Source organism: Argentina silus (assembly GCF_951799395.1).
Source record: "Argentina silus genome assembly, chromosome: 6".
Lineage (NCBI taxonomy): Eukaryota > Metazoa > Chordata > Actinopteri > Argentiniformes > Argentinidae > Argentina > Argentina silus.
In genome coordinates, this window is record NC_139660.1 from 3,291,502 (window position 1) to 3,311,336 (window position 19,835).

The 19,835-nt window shown below is 45.9% G+C and overlaps 2 protein-coding genes across 3 annotated transcripts in view; one reads left to right on the forward strand and one right to left on the reverse strand.

Moving 5' to 3' along the window:
• The window catches only part of nr2f6b (nuclear receptor subfamily 2, group F, member 6b), a 7,438-nt gene extending 782 nt beyond the window's left edge, over positions 1-6,656 (forward strand). Inside the window, exons 1-4 of one of the 2 annotated variants that reach the window (XM_083671476.1) lie at positions 1-263; positions 1,318-1,412; positions 2,731-3,300; positions 4,610-6,656. The exon at positions 1-263 is cut by the window's left edge and continues 782 nt beyond it. In XM_083671476.1, the coding sequence (XP_083527602.1) occupies positions 1-263; positions 1,318-1,412; positions 2,731-3,300; positions 4,610-4,884 (1,203 nt within the window). In that variant the 3' untranslated portion in view covers positions 4,885-6,656. Of the gene's footprint in view, positions 264-1,317; positions 1,413-2,727; positions 3,301-4,609 lie in introns of both variants that reach the window. The other variant, XM_083671475.1, reaches the window with a different exon arrangement.
• Positions 6,657-9,205: 2,549 nt separating this feature from the next.
• LOC310806409 (occludin) lies at positions 9,206-19,612 on the reverse strand (the record flags this gene model as incomplete). Its single annotated transcript, XM_083672493.1, has 7 exons — positions 9,206-9,357; positions 9,869-9,910; positions 10,101-10,272; positions 11,074-11,289; positions 12,404-12,564; positions 18,374-18,541; positions 18,818-19,612. The coding sequence occupies 7 exons, from the start codon at positions 19,610-19,612 to the stop codon at positions 9,256-9,258; spliced, it is 1,656 nt and encodes a 551-aa protein (XP_083528619.1). The 3' UTR covers positions 9,206-9,255.
• Between the last annotated feature and the right edge of the window lie 223 nt (positions 19,613-19,835).

Here is a 19,835-nt window from a genome sequence, read left to right on the forward strand (position 1 = left end):
ATGGTGAGCGGGGGATGGGACAACCCCAACGGGGAGACCAACGGACTTGGGGAAAGGGGATACCTGAGGGGCGAAGAGGAAGAGGGCTCCTCCCAGGCTGGCGGCAGTGACGTGGAGGTCGGGGACGATGACAAGTCCTGCGTGGTGGACTGCTCCGTGTGCGGGGACAAGTCCAGCGGGAAGCACTACGGCGTGTTCACCTGCGAGGGCTGCAAGAGCTTCTTCAAGAGGAGCATCAGACGCAACCTCAACTACTCCTGCAGGTAGACTAGCCGCGCACTCCTGGTCTCTGACATGGAGGGGATAGGGTCCCCTAGGACTCCTTTAATGGGTTAGACTGTCAAGCTTTTATTGACTGATTGATTTGTTTATCTATTGTGGAACATGCACCACAGAGGTATGACAGCAGAGTTCTCCAGAGTTCATTTTTCTGTGATCTAGTCATTGTAAAGATTCTCAGGTGTCTGACTTACTCGTTGAAATTTGATATAATTTAATGCATCCGTCTGTTACTTAACTGTCCAATCTGTTACACATGTGTTACAATGTCCTTGATCTGTCATAAGTCTGGAGCTCCTGGAAGAGAAGTTTGAATGCCATTAAAAAGGCCAGAGACAGAGCAGATTATATTCTGTCATTTAATCGACAACACCGTCTGCGTTGATAAATGTTCCAACCGTCGCTCTGACGATTCTCACAAACAGCCTGTGTGAAAGAGAAACAGCACTGAAAGCCTTGAAGGTCACCCACGTGAGGATGCTTTGCAAAGTAGAAGTTTCAGCCCAGTACCATTTTGTAAAACAACCCCCAAGGCCTTACAAAAGCACACTATTACTAATCCTTCATGGACTCTCATTAATCGCCTACGTGGACCCCGAATTGATATATGTGTGTCACCTCCAAGTACTGTATGCGTTCTAGAAGTGTTTTTTCCTCTTACAGTTGCTGTGAAAGGGGCCTCTCTGTAAATGTTAGCCAATCTCCCCTCTAGAAAGCACCAAGGTCAAGTAGGCTGATGATTTACAAAGGTCAGTGGTTTGATAGCTTCTCTGACGAGCCAACTCATAGAGGTCACTCGGAAGGGGTCGTATAGAGAGAGAGAGAGAGAGAGAGAGAGAGAGAGAGAGGTTTGTGAGGTAGGTTGAGGGTCGCGCTGAAACAATCAGACACACACACACACCCTGGAATTTTGACCACAAACAAAGCAAACTGGAGGGCTACATCCTTCACAATCTCACAGAGGACCACGCTATGACAACCAGGCCTTTGTTGTTCATCTGACCTCTGTCTAAGGCCCCGTTGTTCCTTGTTGTGCAGGTCGAATCGGGAATGTCAGATAGACCAGCATCACCGCAACCAGTGTCAATACTGCCGTCTGAAGAAATGCTTCCGTGTCGGCATGCGCAAAGAAGGTAACTATCCCATCAAACCCGTACCACAAGGTCTCCGCTCTTGTTGTGAAATACCAAAAGCATAGGTGGTGGTGGTGGTGATGACGACACTGCCTATGTACATGTTTTGGGTCACAACTAACAGCCACGACAGGATAAGTATTTGACAACTGCTATCCCCCTGCTATCAACAGGGCTGACATTTCTAAACTCTTGAGGTACCCAAATATTTACTCTTTAAACAAAGGCATGTTTTTGTCTGTAGTGGAGACTGAAGTGTTTTAGAGTGATGCAAACATGCCCATCCTCACCTGAAGTGTTGGGTGTCAATATCTTTTATTCATTCTTACAAAAATATCTTGGTTATCCTATCAGTGCCTAAAGAAGAGAGTAGTATGAATGTTTATTCATCATAAAAATAACATTTGTCAACACTAATGCCACTTGGGTATCTATAGTATATAGTATAGATTATGATATGGTTTAAAAGTGTTACCTCTAACACTAACCCTAACCCTAACCCTAACCCACCACTCAGGTAGCAGTGGCAATTGGAGTCAAGTGTAGTCAGTTACCTAAGTTAACCCCGCTCCCTACCTACGTAGAACCACACTCTGCTACGCAATAGGGGCATTATGCCAGAGGCATTTCCACGTGCGTAGATTGAATAACCCAGCTAGCTGACATATGTATTCTGCATTGAGCTGGCAACAGACCCGAGGGGCTATATTCAGCGTGGTTATTAACGCAGGCGCGGTTGACCTCTCTGACGCAGGACACAAGTGTTTCCACATTACCTGGAAACGATTGGATCACCTTCACTGCCTCACTGAACCCCGGGCCGTGACATAGCATTAGCCTGGGTACCTGACTGGCTCTGCTTTGAACGTGTTTGGCAAGTCAGAGACAAGGTGCCAAAGCTGAGATAGACTGGCCCCAGGCAAGCCTACAGTGGTTTACCTTCCTTTAGCCTAATGCTACAACTATGTACTGTACTGTACTGTACTGTACTATGTACTATGTGCTATGTACTGTAGCAGCTGGAGTCTCTAACATCACCCTGAACAGTCCTTGTTCCACTTGTGTAAATACCACAAACCGCTCAGCTGCATTATGGTGCCAGGCGACCGCTCAGCTCCATTACAACAAAGGGATTTCTGATTTACTGTCTGCTACATCAGCATGACAACTAGAGGGTAAAGTAGTCTTGTTCTGTGTCAAAGTTGACGCTGTTCTTCTGGCTACCTGCCAAGCTTTTTATTACCGCCTAAAACCTCTACACGTCACTCTCTCTCACCCTCTCCACTCTCTACCCTCCCCCTCTCTTCCCCTCCAGCAGTCCAGCGTGGACGCATCCCTCCATCCCACTCAGGCATCAGTCCCACCTCCCTGGCTGGCGTCGGCGCCCCCGGAACCGGGCCAGTAGGGGGCGACTTCTTCAACGGCCAGCCGGTCTCGGAGCTAATCTCCCAGCTCCTCCGGGCCGAGCCGTACCCCCCGAGCCGCTACGGTCCCCAGTACGGCCAGCAGCAGCAGCAGCAGCAGCAGGGCTCCGTCATGGGCATCGACAACATCTGCGAGCTGGCCGCCAGGCTGCTCTTCAGCACCATTGAATGGGCGCGCAACATCCCCTTCTTCCCCGAGCTGCCCGTGTCCGAGCAGGTGGCGTTGCTGAGGCTGAGCTGGAGCGAGCTGTTCATCCTGAACGCGGCCCAGTCGGCCCTGCCCCTCCACATGGCGCCCCTTCTGGCCGCGGCCGGGTTCCACTCCTCGCCCATGTCGGCGGAGCGGGTGGTGTCCTTCATGGACCAGGTGAGGGTGTTCCAGGACCAGGTGGACAAGCTGGCCCGGCTCCAGGTGGACTCGGCTGAGTACAGCTGCCTCAAGGCCATCGCGCTCTTCTCCCCAGGTGTGTAAGCGGTATTGAGGCGTCGGAAATCAACCTCTAACCAGGGTGGAATCCTAATTCGAGGTCTGTGCGCGTAACTCCCGACGTTCGCGTAAATCTTGCATTGATGTCAATGGGAAATTTGTGCGATGAATCGACTTACGTGTAAGGATCTCGTTAGTTAGGATCCCACCCATGGCGACTTCTGGTAAACCTGAAGGTAACGTGGATGGGTGTGAGCAACATTCAGCCTCCCCCTCCAGTAGGCTAGACACAGAGTTTCTGTGGTAGAGGTGGTGCGGCGAATTTGAATGTTTAGGCTTTAGCTAAGTGGGCTAATATGGTCTTGAGCCTTCTAGTTATATTTCCACCATATTGCATACGCCTGTTCAGTACCTTCAGAGCTATGAGAAGTGTCTGGGAATCCTTAGACGGTCCTCTGTGGTTCAGTTGGTAGAGCAAGGCGCTGACAATGTGCAGGTTGTGGGTTTGATTCCCGCTGGGACCATAGACACTGAAAAATGCATACACTCACTGGAATGTAAGTTGCTTTGGATAAAATCGTCAGCTAAATGGCGCATATTATATTATTATTGTATTATCTAGACTTGCATGAGACCAGGGTAACATGCTGGGAAAGGATTCCTAGTCTGAGATCAACCCCCCCCAGCCTCTAACGACATACACTCTTCCTGTAGATAGGAAGGGATTGAGTACTGTAAGTGTTGTTCTCCACATTCTTTAGGAAAACTATTGCTGGGTTGAATTCCTGGTTTCTTTGGCGCACTCAGATAAGATAAAGGGCACATGGGAGGTGGTTGGATGTGGGCCAGGGAGGAGCCATGGTTGGCTATTCAAGGCTACAGTCAACAGGGCTCGAGAGCCTTGACCATTAGACACAAACTGTACCTGTCAACAATAGAATTGGCTATCGTTGCCAAAATTCATTTCTGGCTAGACATATTGTTTAGTTTATCTGGAGAGAGCCACATTAAATGTTTTAGCTAGCATCACAGCACAGAAAGGTTTGGGAGCCATTACTCCAGGTTGCTCTTTACGAAGTGTCCTGGGATCAGCTTTCCCTTCCCCAAACTATTAGGAGGTAAAAGCTCCACAACTGGACCTGAATCAGTTCCTACTCTAACTCCCTGTCTCCCTCCCTGTCTCCCTGTCTGCCTCCCTGTCTGTCTCCCTGCCTGTCTCCCTGTCTGCCTGTCTCCCTGTCTGCTCCCTGTCTTCCTGTCTCCCTGTCCCCTGTCTCCCTGTCTCTCTGTCTGTCTCCCTGTCTGTCTCCCTGTCTCCCTGTCTGTCCTGTTTGCATCCCCCTCAGACGCGTGTGGTCTGACAGACCCGATCCACGTGGAGTCTCTGCAGGAGAAGGCCCAGGTGGCCCTGACGGAGTACGAAAGGATGCAGTATCCGGGTCAGCCACAACGCTTCGGCCGGCTGCTCCTCCGCCTGCCCGCTCTGCGTGCCGTGCCCGCCAACCTCATCTCCCAGCTCTTCTTCATGCGCCTGGTGGGCAAGACGCCCATCGAGACCCTCATCCGTGACATGCAGCTGTCCGGGAGCTCCATCAGCTGGCCCTATGTGCCCGGGCAGTGAGCCCCATCAGCAACCCCCTAGACCGAGATGAAGAGGGATAAGACAGTGATGTCATATAATGCACACATCAAAAGGTTCAATCCCCCTCACCCAATGGGGAGCCCACTACAGCTCCACCCAGAGGATGGAATCGAATGAAACCACGGGAACAGATAGTTGCTCCATTAATGTATCAGGCTGACTTGACCTGGTTTCTTGTATTACTTATTTTCTGTCTGATCCTTCTTCATCTCCTTCTAGCCCCGACCTGGGCCCTGAAACACAGACTCAAACACTAGGCCGTGTGCCTGTACTACCTCCACCCTCCATGACGCTCCCCCCCCTCACCCCCCCCCACCCCCCACCCCCCTCGCCCCTCCTCCCCCCCCCCCCCACGTGACTCTGTCTGGGACCAGGCTCTGTTTAACTCTGTACTGTGTGGGTGGTTGTGGTCCCACACCAGTGCCACAGCAGTGTAAGCCTAACGCCATACTGTATCCGCTGACACCTTAGAGCCCTCTTACTGACGTAAAAGTCGTCGCGTAACGATTCATCGCCTCGCCCGTTGTGCTCGTAGACGTGTCATAAGTGCATAGGTTATACATAACATATGTGTTATAAAGGATGGATTACACATTGTTACCACATTCAGGACATCTCTGTTAATGTGCGTGCGGTGCTAGGTGTTAGCGGACATGCTAGGCTACGTGCTGTGGTGCGGAACGGTGACAGGGCGAGCGGAGATGAATGTACGGTCACTTTCTCACACATCCTGGGATCAGGGAGGGAGTCACCCCCGTCTTACATTATTACCTCAAGTTTTATATCAAAGACAACGATTGTATAGTGGACTATTCATGTGCTCATATACCTGATCATAATAGAACCTGTATTGCTAAAAGGAAAAAAACGCCACGCGACGTGATAGATGAAAAGGGATCAAAGTTCCAAACACATTAGCAATATCTCATAAGCCCAGTATGCAAACAAACCTACCATTCCTCTAGGCCCACCTGGAAGCATAAGGGAGCAGTCCCCATATTGCTAACACCTAACCAGTACCTTTAACCTGCATTTGACTCATGGGACAAGGGCTGGGATGATAGATCTTCAATCCTGTTACTGGAGAGCCGCAATGCTCTACACACCTGATTTAGCTAATCAAGGCTTTAAAAAATCAGTTTAGTCAAGGAGAATTAGGTAGGATAGTGCCAGGCTGGGATAAATGCATTGCGGTTCTCTGCAGGAATGAGGGTGTCTGAGGGCAAGGGTTATTTTCAGAGCAGGCCAGTGATATGCGGAGTACACAATGTGATTAAAGGTACCGAACCCGTTTAAGGTTTAAAGGGCAAAGTGTTGACACTATGGTAACATGTACTGGGTGATATGCATACTGTACTCTGAGTGGTATTGCCATGGACTGCAATATGATGTGACAAAATGTGATTTGTCCAGCCAATTTGTCCAGCCAAATGACTTACCGTACTTGAAAGAGCAAGTTTGTTAAGAGTTGAAAATGTGTTGCTATGCATTTTTAATTCCGACTTGTCGTTATGTACTATGAAAACTGATGATCGCTGGTTTCGCAAATATTGACAAAGAGTTGACGTATGAGTACTTAAATCAAAGAATCGGTTCTACTACAATGGAATTTTAACTAGTGATTTGACTGTGTCGTTTTCATAAAAATCTTTTTTTTTTTTTTATTACCATGTCAAACCAAAATGTAAAGACAATTCATATTGCTGACCATGGTTATTTTTGCATTGCTAGAAATAAAACTATACATACTCTTATTGTGGTTGACTTGAAATTGCTGTTGATGAATGACATTCTACAAACACAGCAGAATTCCAAGACATTATTAACATCATATTTCTTATGTTGTGTTATGTTGATAAAAACCGAACTTTTACAGTGACAAGAGCTTTAAGATAATAATATATGTCAGAAATGTAAGTGTAGGTAAGATATGTAATATTTCTCCCAGCTGTGCTCTCTGCAGCTGATATAGTTTCAATCGCCAGGTGAGGTGCATACAGTACGCGCCAGTCAAACAAGCCTTACAACGGCATTGGTCCCTTTTTTAGTTCTATGTAAAATAGTTTCAGTTCATTCCACCAACAGGGGGCACTATAAGCTTGTATGACATCCTCTCTATGGAACAGCAACATGCCATAGTCGTAGAAGAAGACCTTCTCAGCATTTCAGTCCACATCGCTCCCTCCACTGGACAAGCGCATGAGGTGCATTGTTTTTTATTATGATCCCTTCTAAGAATGTCAGACATGTTACATAAATTCAATCACTTTGAGCAGGAGAAGAGAAGAAGGATGTCAACTCTGTTTACATTTTTAGAGAATTAGAGAAGTTTATTTCTTAATGGAAATCAATACCTTTTAGAAATTATGCCTTTTCAAATGTGCTCGGTTACAAAAACTGTTTTGTTTTTATTGTCTTTACAATAATATGGAATGAAACAAATTCATACAAAAATAAATGACTCATAAAAGTGATGTAAAAAGACAAAAAAAAGATAATGCTCTTAAACTCATCAATTCTTCATAAAAAAAAAAATACAAACGAATAACAAATCAAAATAGGTGTAAATAATTTTCTAACTGTCACTGGAAAGCATTACCTTGCATAGGGAGGTGATTAATAGATCTATGACGACATAGTTAAATCAGTAGATAATCATTATATCATGGCAGATAATCAAATCATAAACGAGTTCAGCTTATAGTAGTTAAGATGCATATACAGTAGACATGTGTCCCCATACCACATAAAAGGCATATGAGACAAATATTGTTCATATAAAACTGCCTCTGTCATTTGTTAAGATTTGCATAGCATCAGTGCATTGTGAAGGAACACTGAGAAATACCTCAAACAAGAATAGCTTGGTCCCTCCAATATGTACAAACGACCAAAATGTTCACAGAGACGGCACCTTAACGTAAAAGAATGCACAGCACAGACATGTAGCATGTTCCTTTGATCCTGTCATATTAGTGAATACTTCTGTACACCGTTCAACCCGTTTCACTCACAACGCAGTACGACACTTAATCACAACGGAAGGAATGGGTTTTTGGAGAAATGGGGATGTTACAGTAAACAGTGAAGGTCCCACAGCTGCACAGGGAGACAAGCTGCATAATAAGCACACAACACTAATCTAAGTGACGGCCTTTTCGTTTTGGTTTCATCTCAGCCGTGAAAATCCGAAGACAGGTTCAGTGTGACAGGACTGTGACGATCTATACATACTACTAATGGTGCAAACGCCACACGCAGCTGAGTTACTCATCCACACAAATGTGTCCCGTTGACATGACGTGCAGTATGGTTTCTGTGAAAGGTCAGCGCTCGCGTCTCAAGTGAGTGTTTGTGAGAGAGAGAGAAAGAGGGGAAAGAGGACATCTATTCTGTTGTGGAAACCTGCCGGATACCTAGCCAAGGTTACAACCTGCAAGCTTGGTGCATGCTCAGCAAACAGACTCACCCAATGACTGTGTTCTGTTATCTCTAAAGAGATAAAAAAAAAACTATGTCAATTCCCCTATCTAAAGCAAACAGGAACCAACAATGCCCCCAATGCACTTATCACAGTCGGTCACGGACACGAATGACTTTGAAATATCCCTTTTCCAGCCACTCCCATCTACTCCCACTGGCGACAGGGCTTCAATGTACGACAGCGTTACCTGGCACAGTTGGCAACATTGGTGTGTTACTCGTTATGCACTGTGCTTACAGAGCTGCTGGTCAGGGTCAACTACACAGAAAATCCATCTTCATGAGCAAAGCATTCAGCTGTAGAGTCAGAGTAGTGTCTATGGAGCAGGCCGTTAAGGAGCAGGCCGTTATGGAGCAGGCCGTTATGCAGATAAAAGATATTGTATGCAAAGGATAAGAGAGAGAAGAAACCACAAAGCACATGTCATTATTGTCCAAAATGTCCCGGGAGCTCATCGTGTGTGTGTGTGTGTGTGTGTGTGTGTGTGTGTGTGTGTGTGTGTGTGTGTGTGTGTGTGTGTGTGTGTGTGTGTGTGTGTGTGTGTGTGTGTGTGTTAGCCTGCGTGCGTGCATGCATGCCTGCGTGCTTGCATGTGCTCGTGCGTGCATGTGCTTGTGTGTGCATGTGCTCGTGCATGTGCAGGCGTGCATGCATGTGTGTGTGTGTGTGTGTGTGTGTGTGTGTGTGCATGTGTGTGGGTTTCCACAGTGTGTGAGTGCCATCCGGGCAGCTTTGGTTTCAGTGTTCTGCATAATCAGTCTTTGTGTTCTGCAATAGTCTTAGCATTCGGGCGATATCCAGGAGTGTCGCGTGTTGCCATGAAGACAAGGGACATCGGGTGAATGGGCGGTGGAGACGGAGTGTGTTTAGGAGTGGCCCTTGTCGTAGTTTTTCACCATGCGCTTGACGTGGAAGAGTTTGTGTCTCAGCCTGCGACAGTCCACCTTCTTTGTCTGGTAGCTTGGTGTCTAAGGGAGACCGGAGAGAAAAGATATCAAAATATATCAAATATATTACAAACTAGTATTTAGGACTAGTTATTAATGATACAATTCATTAGTTAATTAATTAATTGTCATGTAACAGCCTTGATACTTTTCTTATAACTGCACACCTCCTCATTGACTATCCCTTACTTATACCACAACTTTGTTGAATACTTGATTGTGGTTGGTCGAGAGGGTGTTGATTGCGCTTCTACAAACGCACACGTAGTCCCAGTAGTGTACTAGACTCTTCACCGCACCAAATCAATCCGCCCCCGACATTGAAGCGGAGCTCAGCATCCACATGACTGTCAAAGTTGCTGTACAGAGCCACCTCTGGCAACCACACGGACCTACATTTATTAAATCAACACCCTCTCGACCAATCACAATCAAGCATTCAACAAAGCCGTGGTATGAGGGGTTATGAAGAGGACACTGGAGGATTAAAATGAACTACACCCAGATGGTGAGACTGTACTACTGAACACACCCGCTTTAGGTCCTTCAGTCGATTATACTCCTCTGCCGCAGCCTGAAATAAAGAATAAGACAACACTATTCATCAATGTGCCACACATGGGAACTAAGACCTGCTTACAAAAGAAAAGCAACATTGAAGTAAGGAGCTAGGAGGTCTTGGTTGTGAATGATACAGTATAATCATTTGTCTGACTGATAACTACCATTCCTTTGAATGATATCTATTGTCTCTGGTCTCTGACCTGGTACTTGGAGGAGGCCTCGTCCAGAGTGTCCAGCTGTCTGCTGAGTTTGTTCATCTGGTCGTTGATGTCGTCCATCTCTGCACAGAGATGCTTGTATTCCCTCAGGTCTGCATCAAACTCCTTCTTGTACTCATGGCGCTGAGCGTCGGAGGTGATGTCTGGGTATACACTGAGGAGGGAGAGTGGGAGAGAGAGAGAGGAGGGGAAAGACAGAGAGAGGGAAAGAGAGAGGTGTGTTGATGCCACCTGTCACCTTTGTTGTTTATATTTTACCTTGTTATTAACACACTCATCTGACTTCTCTATATAGTTCCACTTTTGGTTTATTTGTTATGTACAGTATGTGTTACAGGGAACAACTTATATAATGCACAATCATTAACTATGAAACTGATTTGTCTCTGCGGGCCCTGGCCATAAACAAACAACCATGCAACAGTAAACTGTTGTGATGTAGTGTGCAGGATAAACAATGGTGTTGGGATTCCAGATCTTTCCCCAGGGCCCACTAAGGGTCTGGGTGGATGATCATTCTGGCCAAAGTAATACAGCTGCTTTCTCACTAAATACTGACCTCCACTCCTCAAACCTTTGGCCCAATTCTCTCATTATTTCAAATTACAAACCCATGTGGAATGGCATGCCTCAAGAGATTAGTTACTCTACTGAAGAGAACAGAACAGGGCCAGCAGAGACCACTACCTGTTGCTGTGGGTCTCGGTCAGTGTGTGTGTGTGTGTGTGTGTGTGTGTGTGTGGGTGCAGGTGCGGGTGTGTGGTGTGTGGTGTGTTTGTGTGTGTGCGTGTGTGCGTGTATGCGTGTGTGCGTGTGCGTGTGCATGTGTGTGTGTCTGTGTGTGTGTGGGTGCAGGTGCGGGTGTGTGGTGTGTGGTGTGTTTGTGTGTGTGCGCCTGTGCGTGTGTGTGTGTGTGTGTGTGTGTGTGTGTGTGTGAGCCTACAGTAGCCCTTACCTCTCCCACTCCTCTGAATCCAGCTCGTTGCCGGTCTCCCCTCCTGTGGTGTACTCTGTCTCGTACTGAGACTCATCCAGCTCAGGGTTACGCCGGCGCCTTTTCCCCCTGTTGGCCGAGGGCTTACGGACCCCCCCTGCCTCCTCCGAGGGGCTGGAACTGGCCCCCCCTCCATGGGAATGCTGCTCCGAGGGCCGGCTGGACCGCTCCGAATACCTGAAGCAAATGAACAATAACAGACAATATATATGTGAGCTTTTCCAAAAGCTCAGAGAGCTTTACATTGGGGGGTGAGTTATGTGAGTTACGATTACAGTGTTAAGCACCTTTTGACACACTGAATTTATCATCGTGGTTGAGACAATAAATTGAAGGAGAAGGCAGTAAGGCAGTGTTTCCCAAATGTTTTGTGCTGTGACCCATCTAAAACATTCTGGAATCTTCCGGTACGCCCACAAAAAAACTAAACCAAACATTTTCAACATGACCTAGTCTCGTTCTGTGTGCCAGGGAATCTGACTTGAGCCAACTATGGGTCACAACAGCCATTTAGGGGGAACATTGGAATAAAGCACATGAAAGCACACATTTTGAAAAGAGGACTTGTGGCGACAGATGATTATTCCTTGATAAAAGAGAAGGGAAAACAAGTTCAATGTTGTGCTTTTGCAGGGATTTCAGAAAGACTCCAACCAGGGGCTTGGAATTACAGGAGTACGTTATTATGTCAAATCCCAGATTACGTAAAGATTTGGGGCTAACATTCCTCTGTTTTATGAAAAACACAAATTTGTGGGTTTTTGAAGAAGCACATCAAAAACATCAATGATGGTTACAAATCAAAATATTGCAACATTTACATGAATAAAGATTCCTACAAATGTGTATTAACTACTTATAGACCGACCCCTCCATGAACATTTTAAAGGCCGTGCTTTAATGTTGTGTTGCCCTGATACCTTTGAGAGTGGTCTCAGACATTGTACTTTATAAAGTAGGTTATGTTTGACATCATTGTCATCATGGCTTCATTCAGGTAGAACAACATACTACGTAGACTAGAGGGAAATCTTGTGCAAGCCTGAGCAAATAAATAAAGTACTTGGAGTTGGCATGTGCACGGTAACTCATGGATGGGTGTGTGTTTGATTTCAAATGAAAAAAACATTCACAATAATAGGCCCCCTTCCTTTTTTTGAGTTCCTGGAGGCAATCACTCATCTCACACAATTGGATATGTACAGTGCTTTTGTGTTAAGCTACTGAAGTCCGACAACATTTCCACATTGAAGCCGTCATCACAGGGTGTTTCTGACGTCTGTCTACTCACACGTTGTGGTTGTACGTGTCCCCAGAAAACACGCTGATGTCAGCCTTGGCCGGGTACGAGATGACGCTGTTAACTGAGGCGCTCAGTGGACCGCCAGCCTTCTCAGACAACACCACCGTAGGTGCATCCTGGGTACTGTTGCTGTCCTCCACATTGTTGACCTAGACCAATCAGGAAACACAAGATAGTTCTCTCAGCAAAGAGCAACAAACAAGCAAACAGCCAAAACAAATAGGCAGCTGTGTTAGGAGCACATTGTCCTGGTAATATCCTGTTAGCGTAATTGTTCCCCTCCTTCTCTCTTGTCCTCTGCATAACCTAGCTATTATAATGAAAACATGGGACACAGATGTATTTCTTGCACCTTAGAAGTCTGTTTCAATGCAATATTGGTTTATTGTGATGTAGAGAAGCTGTGGATGAGTTTGAATGACAATTTCACAATCTAATAGATTTAAAGGGGCAATCTATAATTCACCAATTTTTTGGACTTAAATAATAATATATAATAATAAATAATGCTATATAGCCATTGATTCTTGAAGAATATAACTTATAGCTTAGCTTCTTGAGCTTTGTTCAATTGACTGCTTCAGAACCCCACATACAGTATAGGCTAAGCTTGTTTTACTGTTTACAATGCAAAACATGGTTAAAACTATAATTTTGAATGGCCAGTCCTTGCCTCCATGGCTGTGTCTATGAAATTGAGAGTGCTTACATTTCTGTGGCCTCATCCCTCAGCTGTTTACCAACAAAGTGGCAGGGAGCCCGCTTTGTTGCTGTTTGAATTACAGATTGCACCTTTAAAGTCGGACTGAAATGGGAATCTCTAAATGAAAGAGTTTTCAAAGGGTAAGTCTCATGTATAACAAAATAACGAAACTTGGCCCCACTTTACAGCAGGGTATTACGAGAAAAAATGGATGCCATTGGATAGTGATTAACTTTAATATGCCCGATTCTTTACGAGGCGGGGGGGTGGCTTTGTTGACTTTGCCCCCCGTATTGGCTCAAGGCAATTGTTCTCCAAGGACACAGGAATGCCATTTCCACCACAGAGTAAAACATAAAGTAGTTAAAACCCAAAGTTTTGCTGAGCAGTGAAGCATATAATTGGTGTTCACAGCCCTGCTCTCCAAAGATGTGGATTACCTGCTTGGGTCACCAGGTTCAAAAGGATAACATGCTAATAATCACCAGAAGATCATTTTCCTAAGTTAACGAACAAATCTCAGCCAAGATTCTCTTCTCTTTAGCTCTGTTTAACCATACATACGCCCTGAGGAAGGCTAGTGAGCAGAAACGTTGGTGAGGTTAATAAAGGTCACAGCAGTGGGAGAAGAGTGTGCAACTTTCATTTACATTACGTCGATCGATCCTTACAAAGGTTCTATAGGTCTTCTCTTCCTCTCCCTGTAGTATTCTCCTCGAATCACAATCGTCCGCAAATAAAGATCAAATACAACTTGAACTGTACCTTCATCCTCATAATCTAAACATGGTATTTGACAACTGACGGACGTTCTTCTCTTTCCTTTCCTCAACACAAAGGGAACTGGTCCCTGAGATGTAAACGAGGAAGCCTTCATCTATATACCCAACTCCTTCCTGTGTGAATGGAAAGGTCATGTGAGGGTCATTCTCCACATTGAAGGCCTCGGGGTGGGGTCACTGTGGCCCATACAGCACAGCAGGAGGCCTGGTAAATATGTCACTTTTCTATCTTCAATGGTGGATACTTAAGGAGGTAATTCGATTCAAGGACTGTAGGAGAGAGTGAGATCATTGTATTTTCTGTGATCTGTGAACTAAAAACAGTACAGCTGCAAATGCAAATCCAAATGCATCCCGCAGGAAATGACGATTCAAACCTTTATATATGCCATTTAGCTGACGCTTTTATCCAAAGCGACTTACATCGCAGTGAGTGCATACATTTTTCAGTAGATATGGTCCCAGCAGGAATCGAACCCCTGACCTAAGCATTGTTAGCACCACGCTTGGACCACAGGGGACCAACCTTAACTGTGTTCTCATGCGAAGACGGTTGTTCTCATTTCTTCATTTTCAGTTCCCGAGAACAGGTGCGCTACTGAGCAGTGTACTACGTCTCTTACAGCATGGCAGAAAAAACAGAGTACCGGCCTTTAAAAATAACAATCAAAGACAGGGTGTGGTGGCCGGGTGGGGATCGTTTCCCAGCAGCTGCAGCAGAGCCACCGTTGGAGAAGGCAAGTCATACAAGAATCCCAACAATGCCCCTCTCTCTGCGTGGAGTACAGTGGCCGCTGGGCCGGCAACAGACTAAGTAAGCAGGGAAGGAATGTCTGAGCCCCTACAACCTGGAGCAGGGAGGCAGGGGGGAGAGAGGAGGGGGGAGGGAGGGGCAGGGAGGAAACACAGGGTAGGAGGGAGGGAGGTAGGGAGGCAGGCAGGGAGGTAAAGAGGCATGGGGGAGATGGGGTGGGGTGGGGTGGGGGGTGGGGGGGGGGTTAAGTAGGGAGAGGGGAGGGGGGAGGGAGGGGCAGGGAGGAAACACAGGGTAGGAGGGAGGGAGGTAGGGAGGCAGGCAGGGAGGTAAAGAGGCATGGGGGAGATGGGGTGGGGTGGGGTGGGGGGTGGGGGGGGTTAAGTAGGGAGAGGGGTGGGAGGCAGCCAGCTGCTATGTTCTCACAGCTGAGTAGAGGAGAAAATGGAGAAAATGTATTAGTTGTAAGTCACTTTGGATAAAGGCGTCTGGTAAATACCATAGAGGTAAATGCAATGGAACAGCCTGCCAGAGGAGCTGAGGGCGTCACAATCTGTAAACACCTTTAAAAAAATACCTTTTTAGCTTAGCATTCTCTTAATCCATCTTATTTTAATCTACCCTCTTCTACTGTGCTGCTCTGGTCTCTCTGTTAAACCATGTCTCGTATTTCCTATACTATAATTTCCTTATATTACCGTTTATTTTCACTGTATTGTTGTATTTTCATTGTATTGTTGTATTTTCATTCTATTGTTGTATTTTCATTCTATTGTTGTATTTTCATTGTATTGTTAAGCACCTTGTATTGCAATTTTGCACGAAAGGCGGTATATAAATAAAGCCTGATTTGATTTGATACTGGTACTTGGTGCACTGCATTCTAACAGTGAGAGCCTAGTAGTGCATCCCAACAGAATGTGTTCTATTGAGCCTCACTAATTGAAAGATTAATTGGGGGTGCACGGAATGCTCAGGAGAAACAAACACAATTGGCCCTGCACAAGCTATTCTGAAAGGCGACCTCAACGGCCGTGTCTGGATTACACACAATGCATTTGCAGAGCAGGGATCCGCTGGACGCTCAACACAGCTACTGTGGCTATTCAAGAAACAAAATGTGAGACTGACTGTATCTCTAACATCAATGTTTTGATGGCACCTTTTACGCATACAAAATGTGTCGCAGCATTTTACCTCATGTATAACATTTTCAATCCTATTACAATACTGTCACTTCACGAACTGTAAGCTTTACGAGCCAGTTCATGAAAAAGCCTACTCAGGGAATTCTCCAGAACATGCTCAGCCCTGCTGCAACTGCAGATGTCCACCTCGGTGTGGCAGGACCTGTGACATCATCTGGTGGAGGACAATGCAGCCTGAGAACAGAACATGAATGAGTCCAGTGTGTGAGGTCATCAGAGGGAGAACGAGAGAGTGGGCAGCCCAGAGTGACAAGGACATTTAACCAGTGGCATGACTCACAGCGTCTGATAGTACAACTCCTGTCCTCCCCACACCTCTGTCTAGGGCTAGGGCTGGCTGTTGGCACTGACAACCACTCTCGCCACAAACAAACAACTCAATACAGTAGGGCACGCCTCAACGTAGTCGACAGTAACATTACCTCCAGGGTTGGGAGCTCTATTCCTATTTCACCTCAGTCAACACAGGGAATTCATTTGGAATTCACATTATATGGTTGTTGTTTTTTTTTGCATTGACCATGCCTGTACATATCTATTCAGGTCCGCAATTAAGTGTGAATTGGAAATTACATGCAGTTTGATCCTTTCGGGGGCTTGTTTGCTAGTAATTTCTGACTGCTCTCATGACCAATGTGATTCTTTATGCTTCCTGGGGGTCAATTCATTGATTTGTATCTGATTTGATCTAGTGAATAAACACACCCACTTCTCAAGATCAGTAGCTCGGTAACAATGGCACCCCAGAGCCAGCCAGGCGTGTTGTTGACCTTTATAAACCCCAGGTAGCTTTAGAGCTCTTGAAACCACCTGTTTCCACTGGGCTGGTTAATGATTGCTCAGAGTGAAACCAGGTAGACCATGAACAAACAACCGTATCAGCTTTGGCCTCTGCCAAGTGGCTGTGTGACCAGGCATGCCATTAGGAGCAGAGCAAAACAGTTGTTACAAATGCTGTATATAGGCTGCTGTTACAAAAATGGGGGTAGGGAATGGGCTAAAGTTAATCACTCTGATATTCTGATATTTTATTCACGCAGGCCCTGCTTTATCATGATTAAAGTCACAGCTAGGGGGGTTTTATATAAGGTCACGACCCTACATTGTCTTCTTATCAAGAGAGATTTGAGGCAAAGAGCTAGAAGCAATTTTGAAAGTGTGCAAGAGTATGAGATTAGAATTGTTCCCTGGCCAGTTGATAATATTACACCTGATGACACTCATCATGTCCTAGTACAGCAGACAGTACATGTTGAGAGATAGAAGAGTGGTTATTGACTGATACTCTGCTATATAGGGGCAATAGCAGATACACATGCCAAACTAAGCTCCCACCATGGATATAGAAGTAAAATCAGGTTTTTCTTATCCTTGACATGCTCTTGTCATAAAAAGGCATAGAATGATGACACTCCACATGGACTTTCGACTCATAAAGCAGAGCAGGGAAGACTCATTGGCTGAAACCTCCACTGAGCATTCCAAAGTCTATCCGGAGATACACAAACGTTCAAAACAGTTTTGAACCATATCTCAGCTTATGTAAAAAAAACAAAAAAAACATTCTTCTGACTCACTGAGGTATTGTGTAATTCCAACTGCCCCCTTCACATTTTCTGCACAAATATGCCTAACATTTATTTATCTGTGACAACTGATAAGAGAAAGGAGAGACCATTGCTGTTGCTCAAAGAGGAGTAAACTGTCAAAATTTAAAAATAAATAAATAAAAAAAAAGAGTTGTAGTTAGAGTGCCCATATCCAACGGATTTCACAGGAGAGAGAATACAGTGTTGCAGCTACTCTGAAAATGTATTTCACTAGATTACCAATTAATTTGCAAGGAAAGAACTTGAACTATACTGAAACTAAAGCTACTTTGAAAAACAAATTCACTACATCGAAACTACCTTATCCAACACACGACAGTCAGTTACATGAAAGATGACCAATCCATGTGACAGAAAGCGTGTGAATGAAATCACTGGGAGAGAAAAAAAATGGTGAGTTGGAGCAGAGTGGGAGTAAGAGAAGAAATAGTAGGGAAATTGAAGTTCAAGGGCTGGAATAATAGTGAAATTCCACAGTTTATTTGTTTTCTTTTGGAAAAATGTAGTGAGTAGTGACAGTGGCTTACTACACTGCTACACGGCAAAAAAGTAGTTAACTACAGGAAACACTACTAGGATTTGAATTTAGTTTAACTACCACCAAGCTACTGCAAAATGCAGTTAAACTGATAGTTGAACTACATGCAGTGGAACTACTCCCCAACACTGAGAGAATATAGAATACCACATAAAAGAAGGGAGAATACCTCAACCACAGCGGTTGAAAAGTTGCTGCTCAAGGAGCACTACAACTCGAGGGGCATCTCTGAACAGTGTGCAGGTTTATCCTCCTTCCTGTTCTCTATTCAGAAGTGACCATGCAGCCCTCTCTTACCCACTAACCAGCCCTCTCTTACCCACTAACCAGCCCTCTCTTACCCACTAACCAGCCCTCTCTTACCCAGTCCTCCACATCCCTGCCCTCTGGGGCCAGGTCCCCAGTCAGAGGCTGATCCCAGTAGATGTTGGGCTTCCCGTAACGCCAGATCTTGCCTCTGGTCTTGTGGGAGAAGAAAGCAGCGACGGACAGGGCAATCACAACCAGGAACCCACACACCATGGCTACTCCCTGGAGGAGAGAGATCACATCTATGAGGTTATGGACATAGCACATGTGAACCATCTGATTGGAGTGAATAGACTGGTGTTGAATAACTTATGTGTTAAATCAAATAATAATAATAATAATAATGTCCTTCAACTTACGGTATACAATAAATACAAAACATAAAGCATTAAGAAGTTACCAAATGTACAGCTTGGGCTTTACAGTACATACCAACAACACAGTCTTAATAAAGTTATACAAAAAAATGTGTGTGGTAATGTACAGATGTTGCCCTACCTCTTGTGGGTCCACATAGCAGTAGTGATACAGGTACTGGTTGTACATGGGGAAGCCCCCCACTCCCCCCATGGAGGAGTAGCTGGTTCCATACAGGTTCTGGCACATCATCAGCATAGGGTTGTAGATCATACTCTGAGAGCTCTGGGCCATGGGGTTCACACCCACGATGTAGACAATGTTTATGATGCCCTGTAACACGGCCATTATGACACTGACCACCAGAACCGCCAGGAAGAACTTCCTGCTGCGAAACGTGCTCGTTTTAGAGAAACTGGCTATGAAGAAGCCCAGCGCGATGATGAAGTTGATGGCCGCCATGGCGATCATGCTGCTTTTGGCCGAGTAAGGGGTTGGGTAGGAGCTGCCGTAGTTACCGTAGCCACTCCCATAGCCTCCTCCGTAGCCCCCGCTATACCCAGACCCATAACTGCCCCCCATTCCCCCGTACCCGCCATAGCTGCCATAACCCATCCCTGACCCCATCCCCATCCCCATCCCGTACTGCATGTCCCACATCAGAGTGGAGGCCACACAGGCGAAGATCGCCACGCAGAGGACGATGACAGTTCCAAACATGGCCTTGATGATCCCAGGAGGGGAGATCCACTTGTAGAAGAGCTGGGGTTTCTCCTCCATGTAGTAGGAGCCCGGCGGAGGCGGGTAGGGGTCAAACTCACTCCTCGTCGGGTGGAAGCTCCCCACCGTCCCCGGTGGGCCGAAGCCGTTATTGGACGGTGGGCTGTAGGGGGGGCTGTAGACTGGCGGGCTGTCATAGCGCTGCTTCTCAAACATCGCTCAAAGATGGCGGCCACCTAGAATAAATACAAACACATCAAACTGTTAGTGGACGCTGGGCACAAAGAATTAGAGCGACAGATTAAATTCAGCCATCAGAGTTTTCAATTACTATGAGATTTGGCTTTGGTTGAGACATGGGTTGTGGAAGGAGGATACAGAAAAACACTCGGCACGGCTCTCTCCAATTCCAAAAGTTTAAAATATCGATGTAAATACG